Source organism: Ambystoma mexicanum, chromosome 3q (genome assembly GCF_040938575.1).
Source record: "Ambystoma mexicanum isolate Mex_15411 chromosome 3q, UKY_AmexF1_1, whole genome shotgun sequence".
Classification (NCBI taxonomy): domain Eukaryota; kingdom Metazoa; phylum Chordata; class Amphibia; order Caudata; family Ambystomatidae; genus Ambystoma; species Ambystoma mexicanum.
Window position 1 is genome coordinate 1,298,006,384 of NC_090926.1, and position 27,593 is coordinate 1,298,033,976.

General features: G+C 46.7%; 1 protein-coding gene across 2 annotated transcripts in view; it reads right to left on the reverse strand.

Moving 5' to 3' along the window:
* LOC138447901 (protein GPR108-like) overlaps positions 1–27,593 on the reverse strand; it is an 851,977-nt gene that overhangs the window by 698,434 nt on the left and 125,950 nt on the right. For both annotated transcript variants that reach the window (XM_069604412.1, XM_069604414.1), the window contains one exon: positions 27,229–27,362. In XM_069604412.1, the coding sequence (XP_069460513.1) occupies positions 27,229–27,362 (134 nt within the window). The remainder of the gene's footprint in view (positions 1–27,228; positions 27,363–27,593) is intronic.

Sequence of the window (27,593 nt, forward strand, 5' to 3'; positions counted from 1 at the left end):
GTTCTTTTGTCGGAATGACCACTGAATTGTTCTTGAATAAATATCCTTCCTTGATTGTCAGACGCCAGGGATTTTTCTTCGATATGTCCTTCCAGAGTTCAGATAATTGAGTCTGTGCTCTGATTTCTTCCAGGAGATTGATCACTTGAGCTACAAAGATTGTGGGTGGAAACATTTTAGGATAGATCTTATCCTCCAAGGGAATGTAGTCGGGACGCCGAGAAAGGGCATCGGCAATCAAGTTTTGTGATCCAGGAACATGTGAAATTTGAAATTGATATTGAGCAAAGAAGTAGGCCCATCAAGCTTGTCTACTGTTCCTGCACTCCATGGATTGTAGGACCTGAAGATTTCGGTGATCAGTACGGACGAACTGGATATTTAGCACCCAGGAGTAAATGTCTCCATTCAGTGAAGGCATGACGAATGGCCAATAACTCCTTCTCCAGAACTGAGTAGTGGGTCTCGCTGGTGGTCAGGGTCCGTGAGAGATAAGCAATGGGATGTTCCAACTAATCATCGGATTTTTGTTTTAAAACTGCTCCTATGGCGTAATTGGAGGCATCAGTTTCCACTAGAACAGGACGATTTATGTCAGGTTGGGCCAGGATGGGGGCCTGAGTGAATTCTTCTTTCAAGCGTTGGAATGCCTTGTCTGGTGGTATAGACCAGTTAAATGGAATGTTTTTCTTCAGGAGATTAACAATGGGTTGAACAATCTCGGAAAAGGTGGGAATACATTTCCGGTAGAAGTTGGCAAGCCCCAGGAAGGATTGTATTTGCTTAACAGATGTTGGGGCGGGCCAAGCCAGTATGGCCTTCACCTTTCAAGGGTCCATACTAATTCCTTCTGAACGGAGGACAAATCCCAGATAGAGAACTGATGTAACATGAAACAAACATTTTTCTGGTTTGGCTAAGAGTTGATTTTCACGGGGACGTTGAAGTACTGCTTTTACAGGTTCTTCATGTTTCAAGGAGTCCTTGGAGAAGATCAATATGTCATCCAAGTAGACGATAACATTGAGAAATAACATGTCAGAGAACACCTTATCCATAAAACGCTGGAAGACTGCGGGAGCATTAGTCAGACCAAAGGGCATGACTAGGTATTCAAAGTGACCAAAGGGTGTTCTAAAGGCTGTTTTCCATTCGTCTCCTTCCCGGATACGGATCAAATGGTAAGCACCTCGGAGATCCAGTTTCGTGAATATCACTGCACCTCTCACAGCTTCAAGGATATCCGAGATCAAGGGTAGTGGGTATCTGTCTTTCAGGGTGTATTGATTTAGGCCCCGATAGTCCAGGCAAGGTCTGAGCTCTTTGGTATCCTTTTTTGGAACGAAGAACAATGAAGCACCAGCTAGTGATTTAGAAGGTCTTATGGTGCCGTTCTCAAGATTAGTGTCTAGGTATTCCCGGAGGGCTCTCTTTTCGGGTTCTGAAAGGATAAACATCCTGCCAAAGGGAATAACTGCTGAGGGTTCAGTATCTATGGCACAGTCTTCGGGTCTTTGTGGAGGTAAGGCTTGAACAATGGCAGTAGAGAATACATCAGCATACCCTTGATAGATCTCTGGAACTTGTACAATATTGGAAACCATGAGTGGTGTCTCTGGACACCTTGGTAGACTTATGGGAGCTGTGACTGAGGTATCCAGGTTTAAACAATGGTTCATACAGAACTCCGAGCCCAGGAATAAGGATCCTGCCGTCCAGTTGATATATGGATTGTGCTTTTGTAACCAGGGCATGCCCAGAACCAAGGGGTAATGGGCTGATTTTATAATGTCAAACACAATCCATTCTTGATGATGATTTATGGAAAGATGGATCTCCCTTGTTTGCAGACTTATGGGTCCCGAGGAAAGAGGTCTTCTGTCAATTGCTTCCACTGTCTGTGAAAAACTTCTTGCTTCATAAGGAATGTTATGACTTCTGACCCAATCTTGATCAATGAAGACTCCCATTGCTCCACAATCCACCAAGGCCAGTATGGGGTAGACCTTGTCCTTGAATGGCGATAAAAAGGCCTGTAATATCACCAGTTTGTTTTGTCCAGGAGAGTTCAAGGATGGAATTGATGTGGAGCAAACATCGCTCTCCCGAAACCTTGCTCCATTTAGGATCGGAAGCTGGCGTTTCCTCGATTGTCGGTGAGGAGCCTGAGGACACTCCTTAACTAAATGTTTGTCTGAGGCACAATACATGCATAAGCCTGTGTGTATCCTTCTTAACCTTTCCTGCAGGGAAATTGGTCCACGAAAGGCTCCAAGTTGCATGGGTTCAGAATCAGTGCTCGGATTCTTGGCAGATTCGGTCCTTGTAGTATTCTCTGGGGAGTTTCTTTGAATTGAGACTTTATTCTTTTTCTTATCGGCCTTTCTTTCTTGGATTCTGAAGTCTATTTGCATAGACAAGTCCAGGAGGGCCTAGAATGAACTAGGACGTGCCACTCTGGCTAATTCGTCCTTAATCTCTTCATTTAGACCTCTGCGAAACAAGGTAAAACTGGCTTCCAGGGGCCAGTCTGCCTCTTTGGCTAGCTATTTGAATCTTGTAACATAGGTCAACATGTCTTGGGATCCTTGTTGGAAGTCAAGTAACTTCTCTTGAGCACCGCGGACCAGCTCTGGACGTTCAAACATGGTCTTGAGTTCCGCAATGAACCCTTCATAATCATCCAGGAGACCATCCCCTGAATTGAGTAAAGGAGTGGCCCATGTAAGGGCATTACCGGAAAGGTGCGATATTATGAAGCCCACCTTAGCCCTAGGAGTTGAGAAATAGTAGGGCTTGAAGGTAAAATGTACCAAACAAGAATCCAGGAATCCACGTAAGGTCTTTGTTGAACCGTCGTATTTATCAACCACTCCTCCCAATAATACGCTGTCCTTGTTCGCGGAGTCACGTGACAAGACAAGCTGTCTTAGCGCCGCATTCTCGGCTTTTAAATTCTGCATCTCTGTGGAAAGTTCTTGCATTCCGCGCAGCAGGTCCTGAATAGCATTCTCCATGGTAGAATCCGTATTGATCATTTGGCGTCTCAAACTGTCGTAAATCTCCCCCCCGGGTCACCTGTGATCGGGATCTCCCCGTTTGGCCGCAGGACTCTTCCTGTGGATGGTTTGGGTCTTGAATAGGCTCGCCCGAGCCTCGTCAGATTGCAGGATGCGTTCAGAGTTCCGGGAAGTTCGTGGTTCCAGGGTATCCAGGATTTAGCGATGAACGAGTAAGTAGGGGGGGAAATCCAGGAACAGGATAAAAGGCAAGGAAGGAAGTAAGAGGATCAAAGGGACCAATGTAAAAGGTAATCACACGTCGGGTCACTACCGAAGATAGCGTTGAGACGCGCGGACCCGCAGGGGCGTGACCAATTTATAGTACGTGCCACGACATGAAAAGCTAGTGCGTAGCAAGGAGCTTGGTACGGCCATGTTGGGAGGAACAAGGAGTACAAGCCCTTCGTGAAAATGACCATGAGGTCCAGAAGGGGCAATTTTGCCGGGTCATGACACCCTAAAGGTACAGGACCCAGCAACACGATTTACGTTTTCTAAAACTTCCACCCTTGAGGTGGAAAAAGTAATCCTCTCTCTAAAGCCTTCAAACTGTCAGGGTGATATCTGCCCTGCCCAGCTCATAAAAGATGCTGCTAGGGATCTATCTCCATTTATTGCAAAACTTGTCAATTCCTCATTCACGTCTGGCACAGTGCCCACCAATCTAAGACAATCCTGGGTACTACCACTGCTTAAAAAGCAAACGCTAGACCCTCTTATACCCACGAACTACCGTCCCATTACGACAGTCCCCTTTCTGCTTAAAATTCTGAATAAGATTGCCTATAATCAAATTCAAAGTTTCCTGGAACAACACAAACTCCTAGGAGAGCGCCAATCAGGATTCCGCTCTCACAACGGCACAGAGACGGCCCTCATTGACCTGAAGGCACAAATAGACGAACTAAGATAAAGGAAAAATGGCCCTCCTCTTACTGCTGGACCTCTCGGCAGCATTTGGCTTCGTGGATCATGGGGTACTTTGCAGTCATTTAGACTATGCTGCACATTTCTCCAGTGAGGCTATAACCTGAATCAAATCCTTTCTTAGAGACAGGACTATGAGGGTATTCTCCCCTTCGGCAGCGGCCGACCCAATCCCCATCCTGTGCGGAGTTCCTCAGGGATCGTGTGTCTCCCCAACTCTGAACAACATATTCAGTAAGCCCCTTTTCAATGATCTGGACCTTCTCGGCATCACCTACACTAACTATGCAGACGATACCCAGATTCTCCTCCCACTTTCTGGGGATTATGGTAAGGATTTGGCCTTGGTGAACAGCGTGTATACCATCGTCCAGGCATGGATGGCAAACCACGGTCTATGCCTGAACGATAATAAAACAGAGTTTATCATCCTGGGGACGCACCCCAACCTTAAAAAACTTAGCCAGGACTACACTTCATTTGAAATGGATGGCAATATCATCAGGGTGTCTAAAGATGTGAAGACACTTGGATTCTATCTGGATGCCACTCTCTCTTTCGATAAACAGGCAAAGTCCCTGGCATCTGCTACCGCTTACACCTGTAAGCTTATCAGAGCTGGCAAGCATTTTCTATCTGACAACAACTGCCTCATCTTAGTGAGAGCACTAATCCTCTCGAGGCTCGACTATTGTAATGCCCTCTACATTGGAGCAAATAAATCCATCACCCACCGCATTCAAATTCTACAAAACAACGCCCTGCGAGCCGCCCCCGGTATCTCTAAAAGATCACACATTTCAAAGATCAGACGCCAAAACAACTGGCTGTCTACCCAAAGCAAAATCCACCTTAAAGTAGCGTCCTTGGTTCACAAAGCCCTAAACAATGCCACACCAAGCTATCTGACCAATAAATTCGCAAAAAGAAACCATATGCGCCCAGCTAGAACCGCTAATGCCAATAGGCTCATCATTCCAAGATTTAGGCTAACTAAGGTGGGGGGTAGCAGCTTCCAGGTTCAAGCGGCCCAACTATGGAACTCACTGCCTAACCCTCTACGTGAGGAACAGCCCTTTCTGAAATTCAGAACCAACTACATCAACCTGCTGAAGTCTACCAATGATTAGCCCATTGGTGCACTAATATCGCCAGATCACCCAGTATTTACATATCTTGACCCTGCTCCTTCTGACCCTTGGACCTCTTCACTCTGCCCTCCTGGTTGAGGAGATATTGTTCATCCGGCACCTGTATATTTTACTACCCCTACTATACTAGGACTGTATATTTACTGCCCCTACTACCATCCGGCACCTGTATATTTACTGCCCCTACTATATATACTTTGTAACTATGTCTGTGTCTTGTAAATTATAATTGCCTACTACTTGTGATATCTGTATATGTATCCTGTATTTTGTATGTAACCATTGCTACCTTGTAACCTAAGCTTTGCATCTTCTTGACTGTTGCGCCCGGTTACCCTCGGGTCTGCCGCGCATTACAAGTGAATAAAACAAACAAACAAACAAACAGGCTTAACAGCTTGTGACCCTACAAGTGATTTTCTAACAAACTCTCTAACTTTGTGGAAGACGTTGATTCTAAGAAGTGCCTCAGCTCCATAAACTGTTTCGAATTGACTTTGGCGTTCTGGCTCCATGCAGACTCTTCTAGCCCATTGACTTTGTCCCTCATAGGTGGTAACTTGTTTTAGACTGTTATTGCCGGGAAAGGCTTGTCTTTCATTGGAAGATTTAAGTGCCCTCACATATACTGAGAACCTGTTTAACATTTTACTTCCTTAAACCATTCCTTTCTGCAAACTCAGAATCTGCAAAGTATAACCAGTGTGATATATAAATGCCATTACTGTCCTTGTGATTGAAGTCACCTCAGGGTGTAGGAATTGTGTAAGAAGCATATCCAAAGATTATCCACTAACTTGTACTGATTCTGAAAAGTAATTTTAAAGTATATTTACATTGTAACTTAAATTGCCTTTTTAAAGAATGCCCATTTAAAAATTGATGTTAAATAAATAAATATTTAGAACTGAAACCGTGAGTGCAAGTGTTACTTGGTTACTTGTATTTACAAGTTACATTGCTACAGCTCTACAGCTTACATTTACCACTCTTTAGATAGGCCTGGCTGCTCAGTCACTCTACCAACTTGTGTAGTACAGACCTATACCAAAAGGAGGGTTACCTAATACCAAACAGATAAGTGTTGTGTACTCTCACACAGTGTGACTGCATCAATTCTTATCTAACAGCAGTTCCAGGGTGTCCAGGCCGTGCCCTGGTGCAGGGGGCCGTCTTCCTCGCCTTCCGGCTCCCGGTTGGCCCAGAAAGCAGAGAGTTAGCCAATCAGGAGCAGCGCGACTCCGTTGGCATGGTTACTCTCTGAGACACCCCGGTGCCGATGAAGAGAGATGCCATGCTGAAAAAGTAAATGTACCCATGGAGCTGGTGCTGCATGCACATGAGGCTGATAGCAGTCTGGGCACATTAGGAGTGTGGATGGCAGAGAGGACTGCTCCTGCCCAAGAAGCTAATGCCTTTCAGTATTCCTGCCTTTGTGCAGGGTCAGACAGTGGGAGGGGCTGCCAGGAGAGCCTCTCGCTTTGACGAGCACCAAGGAAAGAGGTGCTTGTCGCCTTGCCCGCCGCCAGAGTCCAGGAATCATCAGGCTCCTTTACAATGAACACCTCTTTGTTCCTAAATCATAAAGCTGCCTTCCCGTGCTCATCTCTTCTTCCTGAGTCAGTTGGAGGATCCCTGCCAGTTGGACACTTTCCCAGTACTCGTTCCTACACTGCGTTTGTCAGTATCACACATTGTGCTTCTTATACCTCCTCTGGGATTTTCTGAACGGCATCTGTGGGTCTATTTCAGCTTTTAATGTAGTGCAAGTTTCCAATACTCCGTTGCTTTTCTGTAGCTTTTTATTTTGCTTTTTTTTTTTTTTTTTTTTACACAGCCTTGATCATGAGCTATTGCAGTTGTGACTGCTTGTGACAGAATCATGTGCTGCTAAGGTTTAGTCAATACTCTAGTCCCATAGTTTGTTTGTGCTCAGTTTAGTGTTTGCTTCATTGCTTTTTCATCTCCACCAGGTTCGCAGGTACGGTTTTTGGGTATCTTTTTAATAACCTTTGTTGCGTTTGACACTAGCTTCAGTAGGTTTTGTTAGGTTTTGGCATTTCTAGAGTGCACATATTTCACAAGTGACCTCTTGGCGCTGGGAGAAGATGGCTAATTTAAGGCGCTGTGGCAAAGTTGTTGAGAGGAATTAAGTTCAATTTACTCAAAATGACATGCCAATAGTCAGATAAAATAAAACACTTCCCATATGGAAACTGGCATTGTCATTCATGATCTGCATTCCATGATCTGGTTGTAGGCAATGCACTTCCCTGGGGTGCCACAGACTACTCTATATACAGAGATTATGGGATGTGCAATCCAGATTGCACAGTGTAAAAAAAAAGAAAAAAGAAACAATAAAATATATTAACAAAATGTATAATGTTGTGATAGATTTCAAAACATGATACGATTCACTGTTCTCAAAGCAGCTTCCTATTTGTATAAACTACCAAGAAGGGCCTTAATGAAGTAATTCTGAACAGTGTTGGTTCTAAAAAAAGAACTTCAGTAGAGCATGGTGGCGCTTCTGTCCACACATTGCCCTTCCAGAGGGCACAGCGATCCTCAGTGCCCTGCAGAAGACAAAAATGCCCCACCCTCTTGAAATCCTGGCCAGATCACAGTCCCATTCTAGTAGCCTGCTCTTGCTTTAACCTTCTCCCTCATTCGTGGTTTACTTCATGTCTGAGAGTCCCATGAACACTAATCAACACAGCCCATGCCTCCTACTATCTCATCATAGCAGACGGCGACAACAAAAGCTGATCCCTCTTCAAAGCGGTCAAGCACTGTGTCAACATGCTATCCAACATTCCATCAAAAAATCCACTGCCATCAACACCTTCTTCATCGATAAAATCAGCAACATTCGCCAGCACACAGATGCCGGCTCTGCATTCACAGACCCACCTCACGTCCCTCTTCGCGAAATCCCCACACCGTGGACAACATTCAAGACACTCTCTACAGAGGACCTGGTAGAAACCCTGGCCGCCTTTAAAGCCACATTGGATACAGATGACATTCTCCCTGCATCCATCCTCAAGACCCTCCCTGCAGAAGCTCCCCTTCCCTACCTGGAGATCATCAACAGCTCCCTAACTCAAGGCACCTTCCCAAATGCCAGGGCCCAAATATTTACTAGCACGCTTGTGCCACAGTGGGCGGCAGTAAGCCACCATTGCTGCCACCACTCACAGCTGCTCCACACAATGGCGACACATTTGGGGTTAAACTACAGCTTGCACCAGTTCACCCACAAGATAGGACAAATCCTCCCTCTACTAAAGAAACCCACCGTGGATCCCGACAACCTAGGTAACTAACTATCCCCCCATCACCCATCTTTTCTTCCAAGGTAAGATCCATCGAGAAAGAGGTTGCCGTGCAACTGCAGCAACACATCGACACCAACAATCTCCTCAAAACCTACCAACCTGGGTTCAGACCAAATGCAGAACCGAGACGGCAAGCATACAGGTGGTCGACGACGCCCTCAACATCCTTGGCGATGGCACCCCTGCCTCCTAGTTCTACTCGACCTCTCTGCCGTTTTCAACACAGTAGACCACCAAGCGCTCACAGACACCCTATGTCAGCACATAGGGTTCAGCAACATTGCCCTATGCTGGTTAAAGTCCTACCTCGCCAACCGCCAGCAGTTTGTTCAGATGGACTCCTCTAGATCGCTAATGCTACTCGTCACTTGTGGAGTCTGTGAGAAACCGTAAGGTGTCTCACCCGCTAGTCCCCGGCATCTGTCATCCAGGTGGCCAGGACACGGCCATCGCTTTTGGAGCCAGTCCCTGGGGGTGGACCAATGCAGGAGGATCACCTGGGTGAGGGGTCTTCGGGGAGTGGGACACCGGACGGTGAGATCAGTACCCCCTTCCCTGTAAAACCTTTACCCCATCCTACCAGGTAGTTCCTAACCCCCCCACATCCCTACCCCAATACTAACACTTCCACACGGAGACCTCAGTACCAGAGAAAACGAACGAACACCCGAGCCGTATACCTGACATTCCCCAATACAATGGTCAGGCAATTACTGCTGGCCATTACACACACCGGACTTCCATTACACTTCCCCAAACGGATAAAAGGCGGAGCACGAAGGCACCCTCTGAGCAAGGCAAAGCACACGAGGAAGCAGCAGTTCCAGGATGGCAGTTTAATACAAGGCGAAAGACGGCAAAACCGAAGGGGGACGCAAAGAGGGAAGTGCCCTTGACCTTTTCCAACGAAAGACCGTTACTTTCATGAAGCTTCAAGAATAGGAAGCGCAAGACCAGGAATCTGGGCCATAGAATCCTGCATTGTGCGTCAGTGGTACCCAGGGATCTCCCACGTTGATAGTCGAGGCGGGGAGAATCATTTGCCACCGTGGTACTGTCCTTGGCTCCTACAACAAAGCAGTGCCAGTTAAGTCAGCACAGCCGGTGAGTTGGGGAGACTGATTCCAGACCGGTCTGTGTGTGGCAAGTGACGCGGATAAAATTAAACAACAGATGAGTGATTGAACTTGAAAGCCAAGAAAAGATACCTTAGAGTGGTCCGCCACCACGTGTGCGCTCATTCGAAAGTCTGTTGGGTATCCAACTGAAATGTGGCAAAGGGTGATAATGAATTGTGAAATCGAAGTCCTGCAAAGGGTCAAGCAAACCCTGTGCACATTCGAAAGTCTTCGATAGTAAGAGCATAAAGAAAGTTGACATTGGAAATTGCAATTGGTCTGAGCTCGGCGGAGGGAGACGAATTGTAAAAGGGATCTGAGCCCGGCTGAGGGGGATCCAGGGTGAACCGTGAGTCACCCGAGAAATAATACCCTACGAGAAGGATATTCATTGGCTGCATGAATATCCTACGAACATTGTAATAAGAAGATCTGAGCCCGGCTGAGGGGGATCCAAGGTGAATAGTGTTGTGCTAAGAAGGTCTGAGCCCAGCTGAGAGGGATCAGAGGTGAATAGTGAATCGCCGGAGAAATTGAGTACTTGTGAAAATCGTAAGAGGAAAATAACTAATTCTTTTGTTTGTCGCGTAAGGCCCTCTGAAAAAAGAGACTTTGAAAGGCAAAGACTTAGGAACGGAAGGCCCTGATGCAAATGATTGAACTGTATCCTTGTGCTAGAGAAGCCAGAAACTGTGATAGGCTTGAGTGTACCGCCTTGTCCTGTGCTGAAAACGTGGGGAAGGGAGGCCAGCAGCATCAACATTCGGACATATCATTTTGTGAACACTTCCTTCTTTTTCTTAACACTGTTTCCCACATGATTTGTATTTAAAAGTAAGGATTGGCAATAGGTTTATTAGAATAGGCCCATTTATTTTGACAAGACACAACTAGGACTGCATTATTATTTGTTGGTCGTAGCTTGCTCCCATCTGTAGATTTAGGATTATATAGTTGTTTTTCAAAACCTTTTTGAAGTTCAAAAAACATCCTTGAACTGTGGTCACTTGTGTCTGTCTTACTGTTGATTCCATGCCTTCCTTACAAGTCGCGCAGGGTTCCATCCGCTCCCCAGTGATCTTCAATCTATACGTGCAGCTGCTGGAAGCCCTCCTAGTCACACACAACATTCACATCCACCAATAAGACACACAGCTATACCTTAAGTTCGACTCCATCAAGGACATCCACAGGCTCAAAACCTGCCTCTCGCTGATCCAGTCTGGGATGTTGAGGCAGGTCAGCAATGAGAGGCAGACAACTGCTTGTGTTTTTCTCAAGATTAAACATTTTATTAAGAAACAAATAGTAAAAATAAATCGTCTCTAATCCTACTCTATCAGGGAATTACCTAACTGCTCTAAAGGCTAAGGGAATAACTCCTACCATACACAAACTGGCCCCCGCACTAAACAAAACATTTAAAGGAAATCATAAACAACATAAAAGAATAAACAGTATTTAGGGTTCCTAGTGATTCCATCGACCATTGACACAAAAAGCATAGGAAAAAAACATTGAATGCATTTCTTTTTATCATTGGGGGGGGGTTCCCCCCAACCTCCCTTTTTTAACCTTAAAATCCTATTTTTACTAAACTAAACCATTTACCATTTCAGAAAATGCATTGAATGGGGTTTTTTTCAATGCATTTTTTTCAATAGTATGGTCTGTCGATGCTTTGGATTTGGTGGAATGACCGGATACGGTATTTAGGCATTATTTGAGATTAACTTCATCAGTCTTGGGAAAATCCCTTCCCCCAGGGTTTTTAAGTCAATTCTCCAAATGTTCAAAGGAAAATAAAAGTCTTGAACCAGTTCGTATGAGCTCCAAGTCAATACAAAAGTTCATCCAACAAAAATTCACTGGTAACAATTCTTCAGCTTTCAGAAAAGTTCCCCTTCCAAATTCAGCCATGGAAATACCACCAATGGTAATCCTGGAAGTCTTCTTTCCAAGATTAATAGCCACAGTTCAAAGATCAACAACTTTACAATTGGTTAGAACCTCTGCAGTACATTTGGTATAATTGTCTGGATGCTTCTTCTTGGGTTGTTGCTTTCCTCTTGGCAACCACCCTTCTACTACTTTTACTGTGGTAACAGTCTCCTTTGTTCCACAGTATGCCACTACTTCAAACCACTTTGATGCAACATCCACTGACAATTTATACACCAGTACAGTTCAGGTACATCTGCTTCTTCTTATACAATTTTGTACTTCAGAGTTATTAGGCATTTAAAGACGAGACATTTAAAGCTCTTCTTTCCTCTACTCCAAGAAAGGGCAGCCTCTTTACCTCTTCTGTCTGTCTTACTGCCACAAGTATAACCTGTCTCTGCTCCAAGACTGACTTTCTCTCCACTTCACCAGTCTTCAGCTTTACAGATCATCTTCCTCTGCATGACTCTTTTACGAGCACCCGGCTCCCTTCCCCAGCTTTGTTCACACCTTCTTGGTTCCAATAACTACCCTGAAGCTGTATTACCACCCTTCCAGCTTCCGGTAACAATCATACACTTGTATCAGAGGACAATGGACCTTCAACAACCTAGTAAACCAGATGGATAGATCTGAAAAGGACTGATTTCACTATGGAAAGGGTTCGCCTCTTGGCTTTGGTAATGCTTGTTCTTCTAGTCAAAACAACAACTTCTGAACTTAAAGAATTAATGTTCCAAATATTACAGGGTTCAGTCTTCAAATGAAAACTGTTATACGGATAGGCGACCACTCTTTGTTAGGTAAGAATTGGTGCAGTCACACTGTGTGAGAGTACACAACACTTATCTGCTTGGTATTAGGTAACCCACCTTTTGGTATACGTCTGTACTACACAAGTTGGTAGTGTGACTGAGCAGACAGGCCTATCTCAAGAGGGGTAAATGTGATCTGTACAAATGAAATCCGTCAATAAAAGTAACCAAGTAACACACTCAAAGTTTCAGTTATAAATAGTTATTTAACATACATTTTTAAATAAGCATTCTTTAAAAAGGCAATTCATTTTAACAATGTAAAAATAGCTTAAAATTACTTTTCAGAATCAAAACAAGTTAGTGGATAATCTTTGGATATGCTTCTTACACAATTCCGACACCCTGAGGTGACATCAATACATCAATCATAAGGACAGTAATGGCATTTATATATCACACTAGTAAACTTTGTAGATTCTGAGTTGCAGAAAGGAAAGATTAAGAGAAGTAAAAAGGTTAGAACAGTTTCTCAGCAAATGTGAGAACAACTAAATCTTGCAATGAAGTCTAGGTAATCCTTTCCCAGCAGTACCAGTATACGTAAGCTACTACCTATGAGGCACAAACAGTATCAAAGTCAATGGACTAGAAGAGTGCTTTTAGGGAGCCAGGACAGCCAAAGTAATTTGGGACACAGTCTATGGATCTGATACACTTCTTGGATAAAAGTCTTGCACAAAATTAGGGAGGTTCGGAAAAATCACTTGTAGGCGCCACATGCTGTTAAACTTGTGAGAAGAGAGTTAAAATCAACTCAAAAAAGGTAGCCAATGCAATTCCCAAATGAGAAAAGCACGGCTACAGGCAGGGAGGTACCCCAAGCCTAAACATTGCCTCTGGTTAGAAGTGTGGTCCAGCTGCATTCCGTCTTGCTGCAGACCTTGGTTCCTGAGCCTCAGTCGTGGGGACAAGAGGAAGGACGTCTGAAGGGCTCCTGCGACAGTACGCAGGAGGTCGTCGGTAGCTATGGGCTCTTTTCAGTTCAGCGGCACTTCACGGTTTCGGCACTTAGCAAATTGCACCAATGCGGATCACGGATACCAGTTGGATATCCTTCACCCCCTCGGTCCTGCACTCTGGTGAGGGGACTCTGCATCTGCAAGTGCTCTTTCTGGAGGGTCGTTAGGAGGCTCCTGGAGCTTCTAGTCGGATTTGTTACCGCGGCAGATGTTTCACTCAACTACGGACACTCGACCACTGGCATTGGGCTTCCGAAGCAACGGAGATGCACAGCAAGTCAGGGATAGTGGTCTAGTGGAGTTCCTCTCTGGGTTAGTTGGTCCCACTAACCCAAAGGGAGAAGTCGTTCCGTCCGGAGCTTCTCTGTCGAGGTGAAAAAGGAGGTCAGCACAGCAGCTGGGCTACACCGGGCAATTCAAAGGTCCAGGAGGTTGCAGCAAGCTTCATTCACGGTTTCTTCGTCGGGTGTTTCTCCCAGTGGTAGACTTTGCCTGTAGTCCCAAAACTCTCAACTTTTAAGCAGGATTTTCTATACATGCAAGCCTAGGTTGTCAATCACACAGCAGGGAGGCTGTCCTGCAAGGACAGCCAGCCAGCCAATCAGGACTAGTTGCATTCAGGCATTCCTAGAGACAAAGGACAGGGGGTTTTCGGGAACCTCCCTCAAATCCTATCCTTCCAGACACACTGGAGCCAGAGGCGGGCTTCAGGGCTGATGCCTGCCAAAGGCAAGACAAACAAAGGGCTCAAATCTGTCTCAACACACAGTAAAACCCAAGAAAGACCCCACAAACAGAAAACGGTGACAAACGAAGACATGCAGCATTTTGACAAAATGGTCATCCATGGGTACTGTACTGCGGCTGAGGGTTCAGCCTGCGGTAGAAAAGCACAATTGTAAGAAAAAGTCAACCACTGCCACCAGCCATTTAAAGAAGTGAGGGTAAATTAAAAATGTTACATGAGAAAGTAGGATAAGGGGCTACTAGGTAAACCCCCAGCACTCCACATAAGATGGTGTGTGCTGGACCTACTAAGAGAGCAGGTAAGTAAAGTTAATTTCACTTTACTATTCGTGGGAGCAGTAGTTCACACAAGAAAAGGTATTTAAACCTTATGAGAAATCTAAAGGATTTCTCACACTGCACTTCAGGTACTACGTCACTATACAAAAAGCAGATGCCTATGGAGATTGTCAGACTCTAAAAACAGTAAAAACACAAAACCAGGTAAAACACATGAGTGAGAAAAAAAAAGTCCAGCAAATGAGCATGGGGTCTCTAAGGATGAAGGGAATTAGCACAAAAGAACAAGTTACTTCTTACCTTGTAACATTCTTTCGACGGGATGTTCCTCTGACGTATTCCTTATCTTTGATAATACGTTTCCAGCTTGCTGGCCTCAGAATTTTTTTCTGTAGAGGGCGCTGCGCATCGACGTCCGCCGAGTCGATGTCCCTCGACGGCCACTGTATCGGCGCCGATGTCACCAGGCCCATAAATAGCCGTCCGTTGCTCAGTTCCGTTTTGTAGCATAAGAAAAGTCATGCCTGAATTGGTTATTGACCTTGAAGGAGCGTAAGCTGCAACCACAAGGGAAGTATCACTTCGGGGATGGATGGGCGGGGCGATAAGGAATACGTCGGAGGAACATCCCGTCGAAAGAACGTTACAAGGTAAGAAGTAACTTGTTCTTCGAAGGGATTGTGTCCTCCGACTTATTCCTTATCTTTGATAGACTCCCATAGCAGTGGCATGTAATTGGAGGTGGGAGTGAGAATGTTATGTATCCCTTTAGGCATGGACCTAATGTAATACGGCCTTGCCAAATCTCGTCTCTTGACTAGTGGAGGAATCCAGATTGTAACATTTTGTGAATGTATGTTCGGACGACCATGTGGCAGCCGCACATATGTCTCGGACCGGTACCCCTCTTTGGAGAGCCGAAGAGGCTGCGATACCCCTGGTTGAATGAGCCCTGAGATTTTGGGGTGGCTCTTTCCCTGCCAGTTTGTAACATTCCAGAATGGCCAAAATAATCCACCTGGAGATGGTTTGTTTTGTTATGGGTAGTCCCAATTTGTGACCTGAGTATCCTACAAACAGTTGGTCTGCAGGCCTGATCCTAGCCATTCTGCTGATGTAAAAGCTGAGAGCTCGCCTTGGGTCCAGCCTATGTAGCCTTTCCTCCTTTTTCCCCGGATGGGGAGGAGGGTAGAACAAAGGTAAGGTAATTTTCTGAGTAATATGAAATTCAGAAACCACCTTTGGGAGGAAATTAGCCTTCACCTGTAGGACAACTTTGTCCTTGTGGAAGATTGTATGTGGGGGTTTACAGGAGAGAGCTTGTAGCTCGCTCACCCTCCAAGCAGATGTTAGTGCTAACAATAGGACAGTTTTAAGCGTGAGAAATATCAGCGAACAAGAGTGAAGTGGTTCGAATGGAGTGCCCATTAGGAAGTTTAAGACTAAATTGAAGTCCCATAAGGGAACCTGGAATGGTTTTGGAGGATAAACATTAGTTAATCCCTTGAGAAATTGTATCACTAGAGGAAGTTTGAAATACGATGGTTCCTCCGCAGTGCGCTTGAAGATAGAAAGCGCTGCGAGATAGCCTTTTACAGTGCCAACTTGAAGGCCTGAGTTTGCCAAGTAGAGTAGAAATGATAACACTGTTGGTGTACCACATGAAAAAGGGTCGATATTCTCTTTCCTACACCAGCTGCAAAATTTGTTCCAACGGCAGCGGTATAAAGACTTTGTTGCTGGTCTTCTGGCCGAAAGCAACACCTCCATGACGTCATCAGGGAGATCCCAATCCTTTTACCTCACCCTTTCAGAAGCCAAGCGTGAAGGTTGAGGGTTCTGGTGTCTGGATGGAGAACCTTACCTCCCTTCTGCAAGAGAAGATTGTCTTTGAGTGGAAGACGGATTGGAGGACAGATGGACATATCTAGAAGGTCCGGGTACCACGTTCTCCTGGCCCAATCCGGGGCAATTAGGATCATGGTTTTCCGGAATCTTCTCAACCTCCTGATCATTTGAGGAATAACAGGGACTGGTGGGAACGCGTAAAGGAGTGGAAACTCCCAATCCACGACGAACGCGTCTCCTAGAGCTCCTCTCGGGGAACATTCCCTTGAACAGAACATATTGCACTTCCTGTTGGTGCTTGTGGCAAACAGATCCACCAGAGGGGTTCCCCAAAGGGCGAAGATCTCTTGAAGGACTTCCTGAGCTAGCTCCCACTCGTGGGAGACTGTGCTCTGCCTGCTCAGAGCATCCGCTGTCAAGTTCTTCTCTCCGGCTAGGTGGACTGCCGATAGAGAGATTCCTTCTTGGATTGCCCAAAACCAGAGCTGCATCGCCTCTTTGCACAGTGGCAGTGATCCTACGCCTCCTCTTTTGTTGAGGTAGTGCATGGCCACCGTGTTGTTCGTCATTATCAGGACATTTCTCCCCTGTACTGATGGCAGGAAAGCTTTCAGCGCTAGTCTGATCGCTCTCAGCTCCAATAGGTTGATGTGTAGTCTGGACTCCGATGGAGACCAACGACCGCTGATGGCCAAGTCGTTGGCATGGGCTCCCCACCCCGTGAGTGAGGCGTCTGGGACTACTGTTATCTCCGTCCATGGTTGCCAAAACAGTTCTCCTTTCAAGATGTTCTCTGGATAGGCCCAACATTGAAGGTCGCGGGCTACCTTGTCCGGAATCCGGAGGAGATCTGTCATTCTCCCTGAGAATTGCGACCACTGACTTCTCAGTGCCCACTGAAGAGATCTCATTTTCAGGCGAGCCTCTGGCACAAGGAAGATGCAGGATGCCTTGAGGCCTAGCAACCTCAAAAAGTCGAAGGCTGGGAGACGTTGGGCATTTTGAAACTTGGTGACCAACTGTAGAATATCTTGAGCCCTCACCTCTGGTGGCGAGGCTTTTCCCAGGGAAGTGTCCAGGACCGCTCCAATGAACTGGAGTCTCTGTGATGGTATCATCTGTGACTTCTTTAAATTGAGGGAGAAGCCCAGTTTGTGAAGGAAGTGGCAGACATAATCTAGCTGGGCCTGGGCTTGTTTCGAAGGTACAGTCCTGATCAGCCAATCGTCCAGGTAGGGGTAGACGTGGATCCCTTCCCTCCTTAGACTCGCCGCCACTACCGACATCAGCTTGGTGAAGACCCTCGGGGCAGAGGTCAGCCCAAATGGCAGAACTCGAAATTGATAATGAGAGTTGCCAATTGCGAACCTCAGGTATTTCCTGTGTTTGAGATGGATTGGCACATGGAAATAAGCATTCTAAAGGTCCAGAGATACCAGCCAGTCCTGGAGCTGGAGGGCCTGAAGGATCTGAGAGAGAGTTACCATCTTGAACTTGTCCTTCCTGAGGAACTTGTTCAATTCTCGTAAGTCCAGGATGGGTCTCAGTCCTCCGTCCTTCTTTGGTATGAGAAAGTAGGGGGGAGTACCAGCCCTTGTTCCTGTTCGCTACAGGTACCGGTTCTATGGCACCTTTCTCTAGCAGGTCTATAATTTCCTGCAAGAGGAGCGGATCTGGAGCTTTTAGGGAGCTGTTCCCTGGTGGATGACTCTGAGGGATGTGTAGAAAGGGTAGACAGTAACCCTGGGCAACTGTCTCCAATGCCCAAGCATCTGACGTTATAGCCTGCCATTCCGTCAGTTGGTGAGTTAACCTGCCCCCTACAGGTGTATTGTGTGGAAAGGCCTCAGAGTGGTTTGGGGGCGGCTGATGCAGATGCCAAGGGTAAAGAGGCACCTGCTGCTGCTGTGGCCTTAGTACCTGACCCGTCCACCTCGGGTGGATCTCCTTTGACCTCTTTCAGATGGCTGTCCTCTGCCTTTCCCGAATGCGGAATAATAGCGAAAGGACTTTCCTCTCCCAGAGGTTCCTGAGGGGGGAAAAGGAGTTTGGTGGATAGCAGCTCCTAAAGATTTTGCTGCTGCTTTAGAAGTCTGCAACTTTTCCAGACTGTCATCAGCCTTTTTTCCGAATAGTGAAGAGCCGTCAAAGGTCATATTAAAAAGTCTGGCCTGTACATCTGGAGCAAAGCCCGACTTTCGCAACCACGCATGCCTGCGGATTGTTGTACTTGCCGCCATGGCCCTGCTGATACTGTCAGCGGAATCGATGCCACTTTGAAGTGATTCGCACATGGCATCTTTGCCATCTTTAATAATGTTAAGGAAGGCTTCCTTTTCGTCTCCTTCGGGTATGCAGTCAGCCGCTGATGAAGCACACTCCCACAGTGTGTGACTGAACCTGGCGAGCGTACAGGTGGCGTTGATAGACTTCAACGCAATACTACAAGCAGAGAAGACTTTCTTCGCCATAGAATCGTACCTCTTGTCATCTCTATTCTGTGGGACAGTAGGGTAAGCGGTTCTACTGCTAGATGAAGTTGCCGCTTGAACCACCAGGCTCTCTGGAGTCGGGTGTTTTGATAAGTATTCAGGGTCAGCAGCCGCTACCCTATACTTGGCTGACAATCTTTTATTGACCGCAGGGATAACTTCAGGAGTTTCCCAATTAGATGTAATTTTCCTTTGTAAGGCTGCATGGAAGGGGACCAGGGGGTCCTCCTGTGGACCTTTGTCTAATATGTCTGTTAGGTCATCCTGTTGAAAAATAGGGGAAGGCGCAGACCAACCCATAAATTCAAATCATTCTTGCCATAAGAGTTCTATAGGGTGTTTTCGGCATGTTCCCCTGGGTCTGGCTTAACAAATTCCACTTCTGGGGAAGTGTCCAGCCCACTTGCCTCATGTAGTGACTCCTGTAGGTCCTTCAACCTTCTTTCCTCAGAGGTGAAATCCTCTGAAATAGGCAGTGTGGTCCTCTGTAACCCAAATGTTTCCTGGTCAGAATCTTCCCCCTCTTCATAAATTGAAGATAGTCCAGGGTACGCTGACCTCTGAAATGGTGTAAAACCCATCTCTAAGGCAGAAGGAGCCAAACTCGTCATTATTAGGCAAGAAAACGTCGATGTCATCGACGCCGATGTGACAGGCTTCGAATGCGCCGAGAACGGCGTCGAAAAAACTGGAAGGGGTCTCGAAGAGCTCAAGAGGATCGGGATCCTACTCGAGGACATCTACGACGGTCTCGGTGTCTTGCCGGAGGCCCTTGGAATCACCGTTGGCTGTGGAGTAGCCTTGGTCTTCTCTTTCATCGGTGTCGATGTCGGCGTCGACGATGGCGTTGAGTCGATTGACCGATGCATCGAGGAACCCTTCGACAACGGCGTTGATGCCGCCGATCCATGCGTCGAAGGAATCTTCGACGACGGCGTCGAAGATGGTGCCTTCTTACCCGATGGCTCGTGGGGCTCTCGGGGAGAATGTTTTGCCGGGTGCTGCGACTCGCGGCGTTTAGATTTTTTGGGTTTTTACTCGGGGTATCACCCTCAGCTGTCTTAGAGGGGGTTGAGGCCGCTTTCTCGAAGACGCTTAACATTTTCTTTCTGAATTCCTCCCACTCAGCCTGAGAGCTGTGTTTTGTGAGACAGGAGACCCTTTCTGGGGAAACAGAAGACGACGAGGAAGGGGATCTTCAACGTCTCTTTTTTGAGTGTCTTGATCTCGACGAATGGTGGGAGCTACTTCGAAATCTAGAATGGGAATGTTTTTGACGGCGAGGAGACGAATGCCTCGACTCAGCCGAAGAAACCTTCAAGGAGGTTTTGACTGACTTACCTCTCTCGAGCTTCCCCTTGCGCTCCTACAAGGCTTTCGCCGTCATGGACATGCAGTCCTCACACTCCGAACAATGGTGCTCGGCTCCCAAGCACCACAAGCATATCCTGTGTGGATCCGTTATCGACATTTTTTTTCCGCAGTCTCTGCATTTCTTGAAGCCGGATCGCGGCGTCGTCGGTTCCGATGAAGATGCCATCGAGAACGAGTAGGTATTATTCGAGTAGATATAGAGTTATCCTGACTGAACTGAGCAACGATGTTCCGAGGCCCCACGAAGCGCCGAAAAACGGAACTGAGCAACGGACGCAGCGCGTGGCTATTTATGGGAATGGTGATGTCGGCGCCGATACGGTGGCCGTCGAGGGACATCGACTCGGCCGACGTCGACGCGCAGCGCCCTCTACAGAAAAAATTTCCAAGGCCAGCAAGCTGGAAACATATTATCAAAGATAAGGAATAAGTCGGAGGACACAATCCCTTCGAAATTAAAATTCTGCCCAACACTCTTTCATATAGATTATCAACTTTAAAGAGATACCATTGATTGTATTCTCTCCAGGAACACTGCAGTTGTGGGCTGCTCGACTTTCCCAACCTCAACTGCTACTAATGCTTCTGGCACTCTTGGTACTTGCACCCTTCTGCAGCAGAGATGTCTCTGATCCCCTCATGCTAATTTGGAGTCTCCTTCACTCATCAGTCCCTCTGCTTGCCTTCTGCTACAAGCCTCAGGCTTCAGGACGGTCACAGGTCTGCAATCACAGCTACGCGGCACACATGTGGAAAGCTCCACACTCAGCACATCTTCCTCGGTGCAGCCACAGCAATGCAGGGTTTGAGCCCACAGGAACCTCCCGTATCTTGCAGGTGAAATCTGCTGTGTCCACATTCCGGGGTCCTTTCTGTGATCACACTTCCTCTCCTCGTGGATTGCCAACCTCGTGGTGCTGCTCTTCTTCTACTACTACTACTACTACTACTTTCAACTCCTGCTCCAGCTCTTCCATTCTCTCCTGCTGCCTTCTATGCCTCTCTGGTCTGGCCACTGGCTTCAGGTGTGAGCCATTGGTTTTAATTGCCTGACCTCTGCAAATGGGCTCATTTGCCTGACTGCAACATCTAAATGCCTCTAAAGCCCTCTTCTTCGCCTCAGTCCCTATAGGATTCTGTGACATGGACTTTACTTCATCAGAGTTAGGTTTTCTACTTATTGAATATCTTTAAGGGTAGATTTTATTCCCTTAGTATTAGTAACAGAGGGCCTGTACGTTTTAACTGTATTAGAAGATGATGATGATTTGGAGAAGACATTTCGGCCATCCCTTGTAGTGTACCTTCGGTAGTGAGGAAGGCATTTGGTTTTAGGTACCAAAAAGATTTTTTCTTTTGGTATGATATAGTTTGGTGTTACAACTTTAGGGTCTACCACCTTAGTTTTAATAGGAGGTTTAGAGGCATTAGAATTACAGTAAGCCATAACCTCTTCTGGTACATGGGTAGAAGTCTCCCAGTTAGAGGAAAAATACTGTGTCTCATCCCACAGAATCTCATCGCTTCCCTGCGCCTAGTCTGCACCCAGGTGATCCTCCGGCAGTACACCACCCCCAGGGTTGGGATCAGGAAGCGTTTGCCCTCCCCTGGCCATCTGAGAGGAGACTTTAGGCAGGGCTTTAGTGAGGGTTCTTCACAATGCCCAGTGCATACTTGAAGCTCAACCCCTCCATGATCGAATTCCTACTCCTCACCAACTACACCGAACACTGTTAGGCAGAAACCTGTGCAGTTCCCTTAGGGACCACTGCTAAAAGTTTAAGACTACAGGAGTTAGGAGTAAACCCAATTGGTAGCAGTCTGCACCACCCAGATTTACCTGGTAGCTGTGGCTGAGCAGTCATACTTCTATCAAGAAGAGTTAGGCAGTATATAGAGTATACACAATAGGGAAAAAAATACAGTAGCACAAGCAAACCCTGACCAGAGCTTTGGTATTAAAAGTATAGTTATTTATTTAAAACAAACTTAATAGAAATACACTGGCACTAATATATCAAGCAAGTTCAAACACAGTCACTATAAGTATATACACCTCCCTAGTTAATTATTCTATAAGTCTAGGTTAAGACACCACTTATTTAGCAAAACAGAGGTGAGCGCGTAACCGTAGATGGCACTCCAATAATTTGTTTAAACAGGGAGAGAAAAGAAAGAGTAGGAAAATAAAACAGTACCAACACTTAAGAAACCACAGCAAGTCAAGAAAGGCAGGGTCTACTGCAGAGCAAAAAGTTCATAGGCCAGGCTCATTCTTGGAGAGAGCAAGGCGGAATGTGCCCCAGATCACACAGTGGAAATGCACTCAAAGTCTTTGCAGAAAAGTCAAAAAGAGGTTGGATCAGTTTAGAAAGGCAAAGTTAACAGGTCTGAGGTCAACCCAGTTAGAAAGTCAAGGATTTACGGGACACCTTGGACAATCTGTTGCAAGGGAGACCAGGCCGGACACAGTACCTGAAATGGTGAGAAAGCTCCAGCGGTGGCAGTTGTTCCTGGCAGCGGGTGCAAGTCGTGGCTTCGTCCAGGGGAAGAGATGATCTCGACGTGGAGGAGGGCTGGAAGTCGTTGCACTGCCAGGAAAGAAACCAGCCGCGGAGTTCCCGATTAAAAGGTACGACCCTTTTATTCGCGGTAGTGGTGAACCGTGGCTATCCGGCCGCCGGGGTGCTTGGCACGGGTGATTCGACCAGGAGACGTTCCTGGAAGGCGAAAAAGGCGAACTGGTTGGTCCCACCAGCTCAAAGGGAAGAAGACTCTCCTGGAAGAAGATCTCCTCTGTCGTCGGGGAAGTGGTGAGTTCGTACAGCAGGGCTCCACCGGTGGTGTCATCGTTGTAGATGGCTCAGCTTCTCCCCTTTTCGGATTCTTTAGGTCCTGTGGCGACTTCTGAAGTTCCAGTCCCCAAAGCCCTGCTTTTATGCAGAAAAACCCCCATTCAACAGCCTAGCTGTCACTCAAACCTGGGCCAATCACACAAAAGTGCGACTTGAGTTGCCAAGGCAACTCAGTCCAGGGTGCCTATTCCCCCTCCCACACCTCCTGTAGACCCCAGACAGAGTGGCACCATTTGGAGGGCTTCTGTGGGGAAGCCCGCCAAAATAGTGGAACAAAGGGCTCGACTTGGGTTGTTTCCGGGGCGAACACAAACGCCATTTTAAAACCGAGTTCTGGCAAAAAGGCCCAACCGTGAATTTAATATTAAATAAATAAAGCAGCGGTATCTTTAACATTGCACCAAAAAGTGGTGCGTTTAAAATCAATGGGAAATTCCCATAAGACATATTCTGGTGGAATATTTCGCGCGGTATCCACTGCCACCAGCCAGAAACTCAACAAGGGGGGACTGCACAGTGGTGCCCCTTGGAAAACAGACCCAGGGGCAATCGAACTACCCCTACCAGTACTTCCACAATATGATGGTTTGTGCTGGTTCTGTTCACAATTTGAGACTAGTAAAGTCAATGGTGACTTTACATGCCCTGGGAGACAGTAGTCAGTCCCAGGGTATGGAGTCTATGTTTGGGGGTCACTATGACACCCCTGTGTTACTGCACTGAGGGTGCTGTGTAACACATACCAAAAAACACATGAAGCCCTATGGAGTAAAAGACCCCATAGGCCATAAAACACATTCAAAGTCAAAATGATATCTCAAATCATGTCTAGAGAGTCGCACTCTTAGCAGGAGAAAAAAATAAACCCCAAAAATCCAGCAAAGCTGCTGGGGGACTCACTAGGTTTGGGAAATTAGCCTTAACAGAGAATTCTCCCTAGCAAACACCCAGACATACAGACCTGGCTATCAATCATGAACCCTCAAGGCTTCACACCAGAGCTCACCTCCTGTGCCAAGTTGCTCAGGTTCCACATCGACAAGAATCGCCTTCAAGACACGCATAGCTAAGAAAACTCAAGCTTGGTATCAGATTTCCCTCCTGCAGAAAATCAAACCCCTCCCTCCAGACAGCTTTAGATCCATCGTTCAAGCACTGGTCCCATCCCACTTCGGTCGGGGCAACGCCCTCCTCGAAAGCCTGCCATCGCCCTCCCTTGTGCCCCTGAGAAGTGTCCTGCACGCAGTTGCACGCCTCATCAAGGGTCTACGCAGATAACACCATATTACCCCCGACCTTCTCTGGCTCCCACTGCACGCACGAATCCCCTTCAAGTCTTGCTGCATCATCTATAAGGCAGTCTCCTTAGCTGAGAAACTCAGAATCTCCGGCAGACCGTGCACCACCAGAAGCAAGGACACGTGCAGACTTGAAATCCGCTGCTGCAAAAAGGAAAGGACCAGAAAACAAACCTTCTCTGCCTATGCCCCATGACTATGGAACCTCCTCTCAGACGTCAGACTCACATCCACATTCAATTCAGAGAAGAACTCAAGACCCAACTCTTCCAGGACTCTCTCCTCCTCAACACCTAGGCCATCACGTAGCCCCTTGGGCCACCTGACTCACTAGATCCTGTCCGCCCCTCTCCTCCCTGCCACCCTGCCACCATATACAGCTGTACCCCTCCTCTGTGCCCCTCTGAATCCAACCCCCGCTGTATATCTGTTCAGTTATGCTAGGACAGTGCGCAATAAATACCAGAATATTAATGACACTTTAGGCAAACCTGTGATAGGTGGATGTGGGCATGAAGGGTCTGGTCGAGTTTAGATTGGCACAACATGGCTGGGGATATGAAAGGTTTGGGTTGCGTTCAGAACAACATATAATGATTTGGGATAGTGTAAATGGGATTGGCTTCAGTTTAGATAGAGATTAAGGGAGTATTCATTAAGTGTACTGTGAAGGCATCATGCAGTAGATACAGACAACAGATTCCAAATTGGATAACAAAAGCTTTATTAACTCAAGTGTCAGGATGGAGTAACGCCTATCTTGCCCTATGCTACGGTGGAATTTCCCTACCTAAAGGAAATGAAGGATAGTCTGAGTCAGGAAGTCCAACTCAAAAGTCTGTCTTTGTCTAAAACCTATGCTGCCCTCAACTAACTATAAACAATGTGTAGGCATGTCAGCATAAAAATTAATCATTTTGAAAAGAAAGTTCAGAGCTTCTTCCAGCTCTTGACCTATAATCAGCTTCCCTTTCACCAAGTTCAAACCAGTTCACAAGATTTTGGGGTTCCATTCGCCAAGAGGTCAAATCTTCCAGCTTTTCAAAACAACGCAGTTCCTTGTGTCACTTCCCAACTCTTATCATTACTTTTCACTGGTTCTCAAAGGTAGTTCTGTTTCTTGACTTCACAATCACATAAGCGACTGTGGTAAAACACAAGCTTATTTGTGGAAACTTTCATTGGCTCTTTCCATAAAGGGTGGCACTCGGTCTAGGCACAGTTGTCGGACTACACAGTCCCCCCATGACAGGTCACGCAACCAATACCCCTACTGGTCTGCTTTCCATCAACAATTGCCCACTTCTTTCCTTTGACAGAGACACTTGCTTCTTTCCTCAGTGTTACACTCTTCCAACACTTTACCGTGGCTTGGTGGGCCACCATGCACTTTGCTACACTCTCTGTACTCTTCTGGCTCTTGGCCATACAAGTTTCCTCTTACCCTGCAGTTCCTTGAACACATTTAGTTTCTCATTTCATACCCTTCTTAGTATTCTCTTTGCTTTGCCAAATCTTGTATTACCATGAATGCGTTCCGTGGTGTTTGCTGCTTGCACCACTTTGGTTTCATTCCATTCACAAACACTCATGACTTGCTTTTGCTCTGTGCGGTATTCCAAAGAGCTCCCAGATGAGTTTGTTTGGTATTCAATAAGCGTTTGTTTCAAGTTCCCAGAGCGCCCGTTCTGAGTGTTTCCCTGTTTCCACTCACTGGTTGTATACGGAAGCTCCCTTCGGCTTACTTTCATTCCTCACCCAGCTTTCTGGCTTCCAATACATCTGCTCTTCCCTCGCGGAGGACGTAGTGAGCACTGCTCGCTCTCTTGGAGTCTCGCAGTGACCGGAGTGCCTCGACGCCGACAGCTCCAGCTGCGAACACCCGACAAGGAGGGTTTGCAGAACCTCCAGACTATCGTGGGTGGCTTCAGCCACGGGGTCCTTCTCTCCAGCCTGATCCGGCTCCCGGCACCTGTGTGTCTCCTGCTCCACTCTCTCCAGTCTGTCTCTCTCCAGCCTGCTTTGCTCCGGCCCGGTTTCTCCAAGTTGCTTCCTCTCTCTCCTCGTGTACTGTACGGCCAGCATGTTTATACGCCTTGAAATTGTTAAATGACCGCAGGTGTGGGTCATTGAGTTGAACTGCCTGTCCATAGTGAAACCTATTAGCTGGATATGCTTGCTGTTCCAATTGAAGTCCTCCATAGCCCTCTTCCTCATCTCAGTACCAAAGTGGTGTTTGGGGCGGTTTAAATTAAAGGAAGTGTGCATAACTCTGTGCCGTCTCCTCCTCGTGCTGGTACTTGACTGATGTGTGTCTACATTAACAACATAAGGCTGATTTAAGTTTGTCTCACCCAAAATGAGGATGGGTCTTCCTAGTTGATCTCTTGCTCGTCCCAGTGTTATGGTAGTGTTTCTGGGGGGACATTTGGAGGGGAATAAAAGGGAGAGGGCTGTCAGCAGCCTGTAAAGGCTTGAGAGATAGAGGGTTCATTCTGAAAAGGGGATCCAATCTCGGGAGGATAGGCAACATGCTCGCCTTGTAAAACGACATTGAGCAACGCAGGTTCGATACCCGAGTCCGCACTTCGAAACCTCTGGGTATTAAGCACGTTATAAATAAACAATTACAATTTACAATTACCTAAGGATGTCCTCTCCCCACTCCCCAAGTTCCCTCTAGGTGATCCTCCCTCTAATCTCCACCCCCAGGGTCAGGATCCAAAAGCGAAGGCCTTTCACAGGCCACCTGAGAGGAGGGTCCAGGGGGAAAAGGAAGTGAGGATGCCCTCAGGTTCCTCACAGTACATGAAATGTTTGTGTTCAGTTCAGAAAATATGTTTGGGTAAAGTTCGGTTTACTTAGGGTATTCATGCAGAGTTTAGGTTGCGTTTGGATTTGACTTTAGTGTTGGCTTCACTTCCATTAAGCTTGTTTTGATGAACATTTTGGATGGATGGGTGTGATGTAATGGAGAGCGCTTAGAGTAATCTGGTTAAGAACTAGATGTACCTGTGCTTGTGGAGGAAGTACACCCAGATGATGGAGGCAGTGAAGAAGCTTCCAGACATAATAAGGTAGAGTTTGAATAGTGGCACCTCTGCAGCAGACAGGTATCCTCCAGGGTTCTTCTCTTGTACTTTTATCTAGACATTGAAGCAAGGTCAGAACACCAGAAAAATATGAGCATTTGCCAATTAAGCTCTATGCAGGGTGCTTTGCAGCAAACCACACTGAGCAAAGTGCTTCCACATGCAGGCAAGCACACTCCCACAAAACAAATGCACAGCCAATATAAACATGTAAGCGTAGATAGAAAGGGCAGGCCAACGAGAATGAAATCAACACTTTCGCCACACAAGCAACTCTCAAAGACT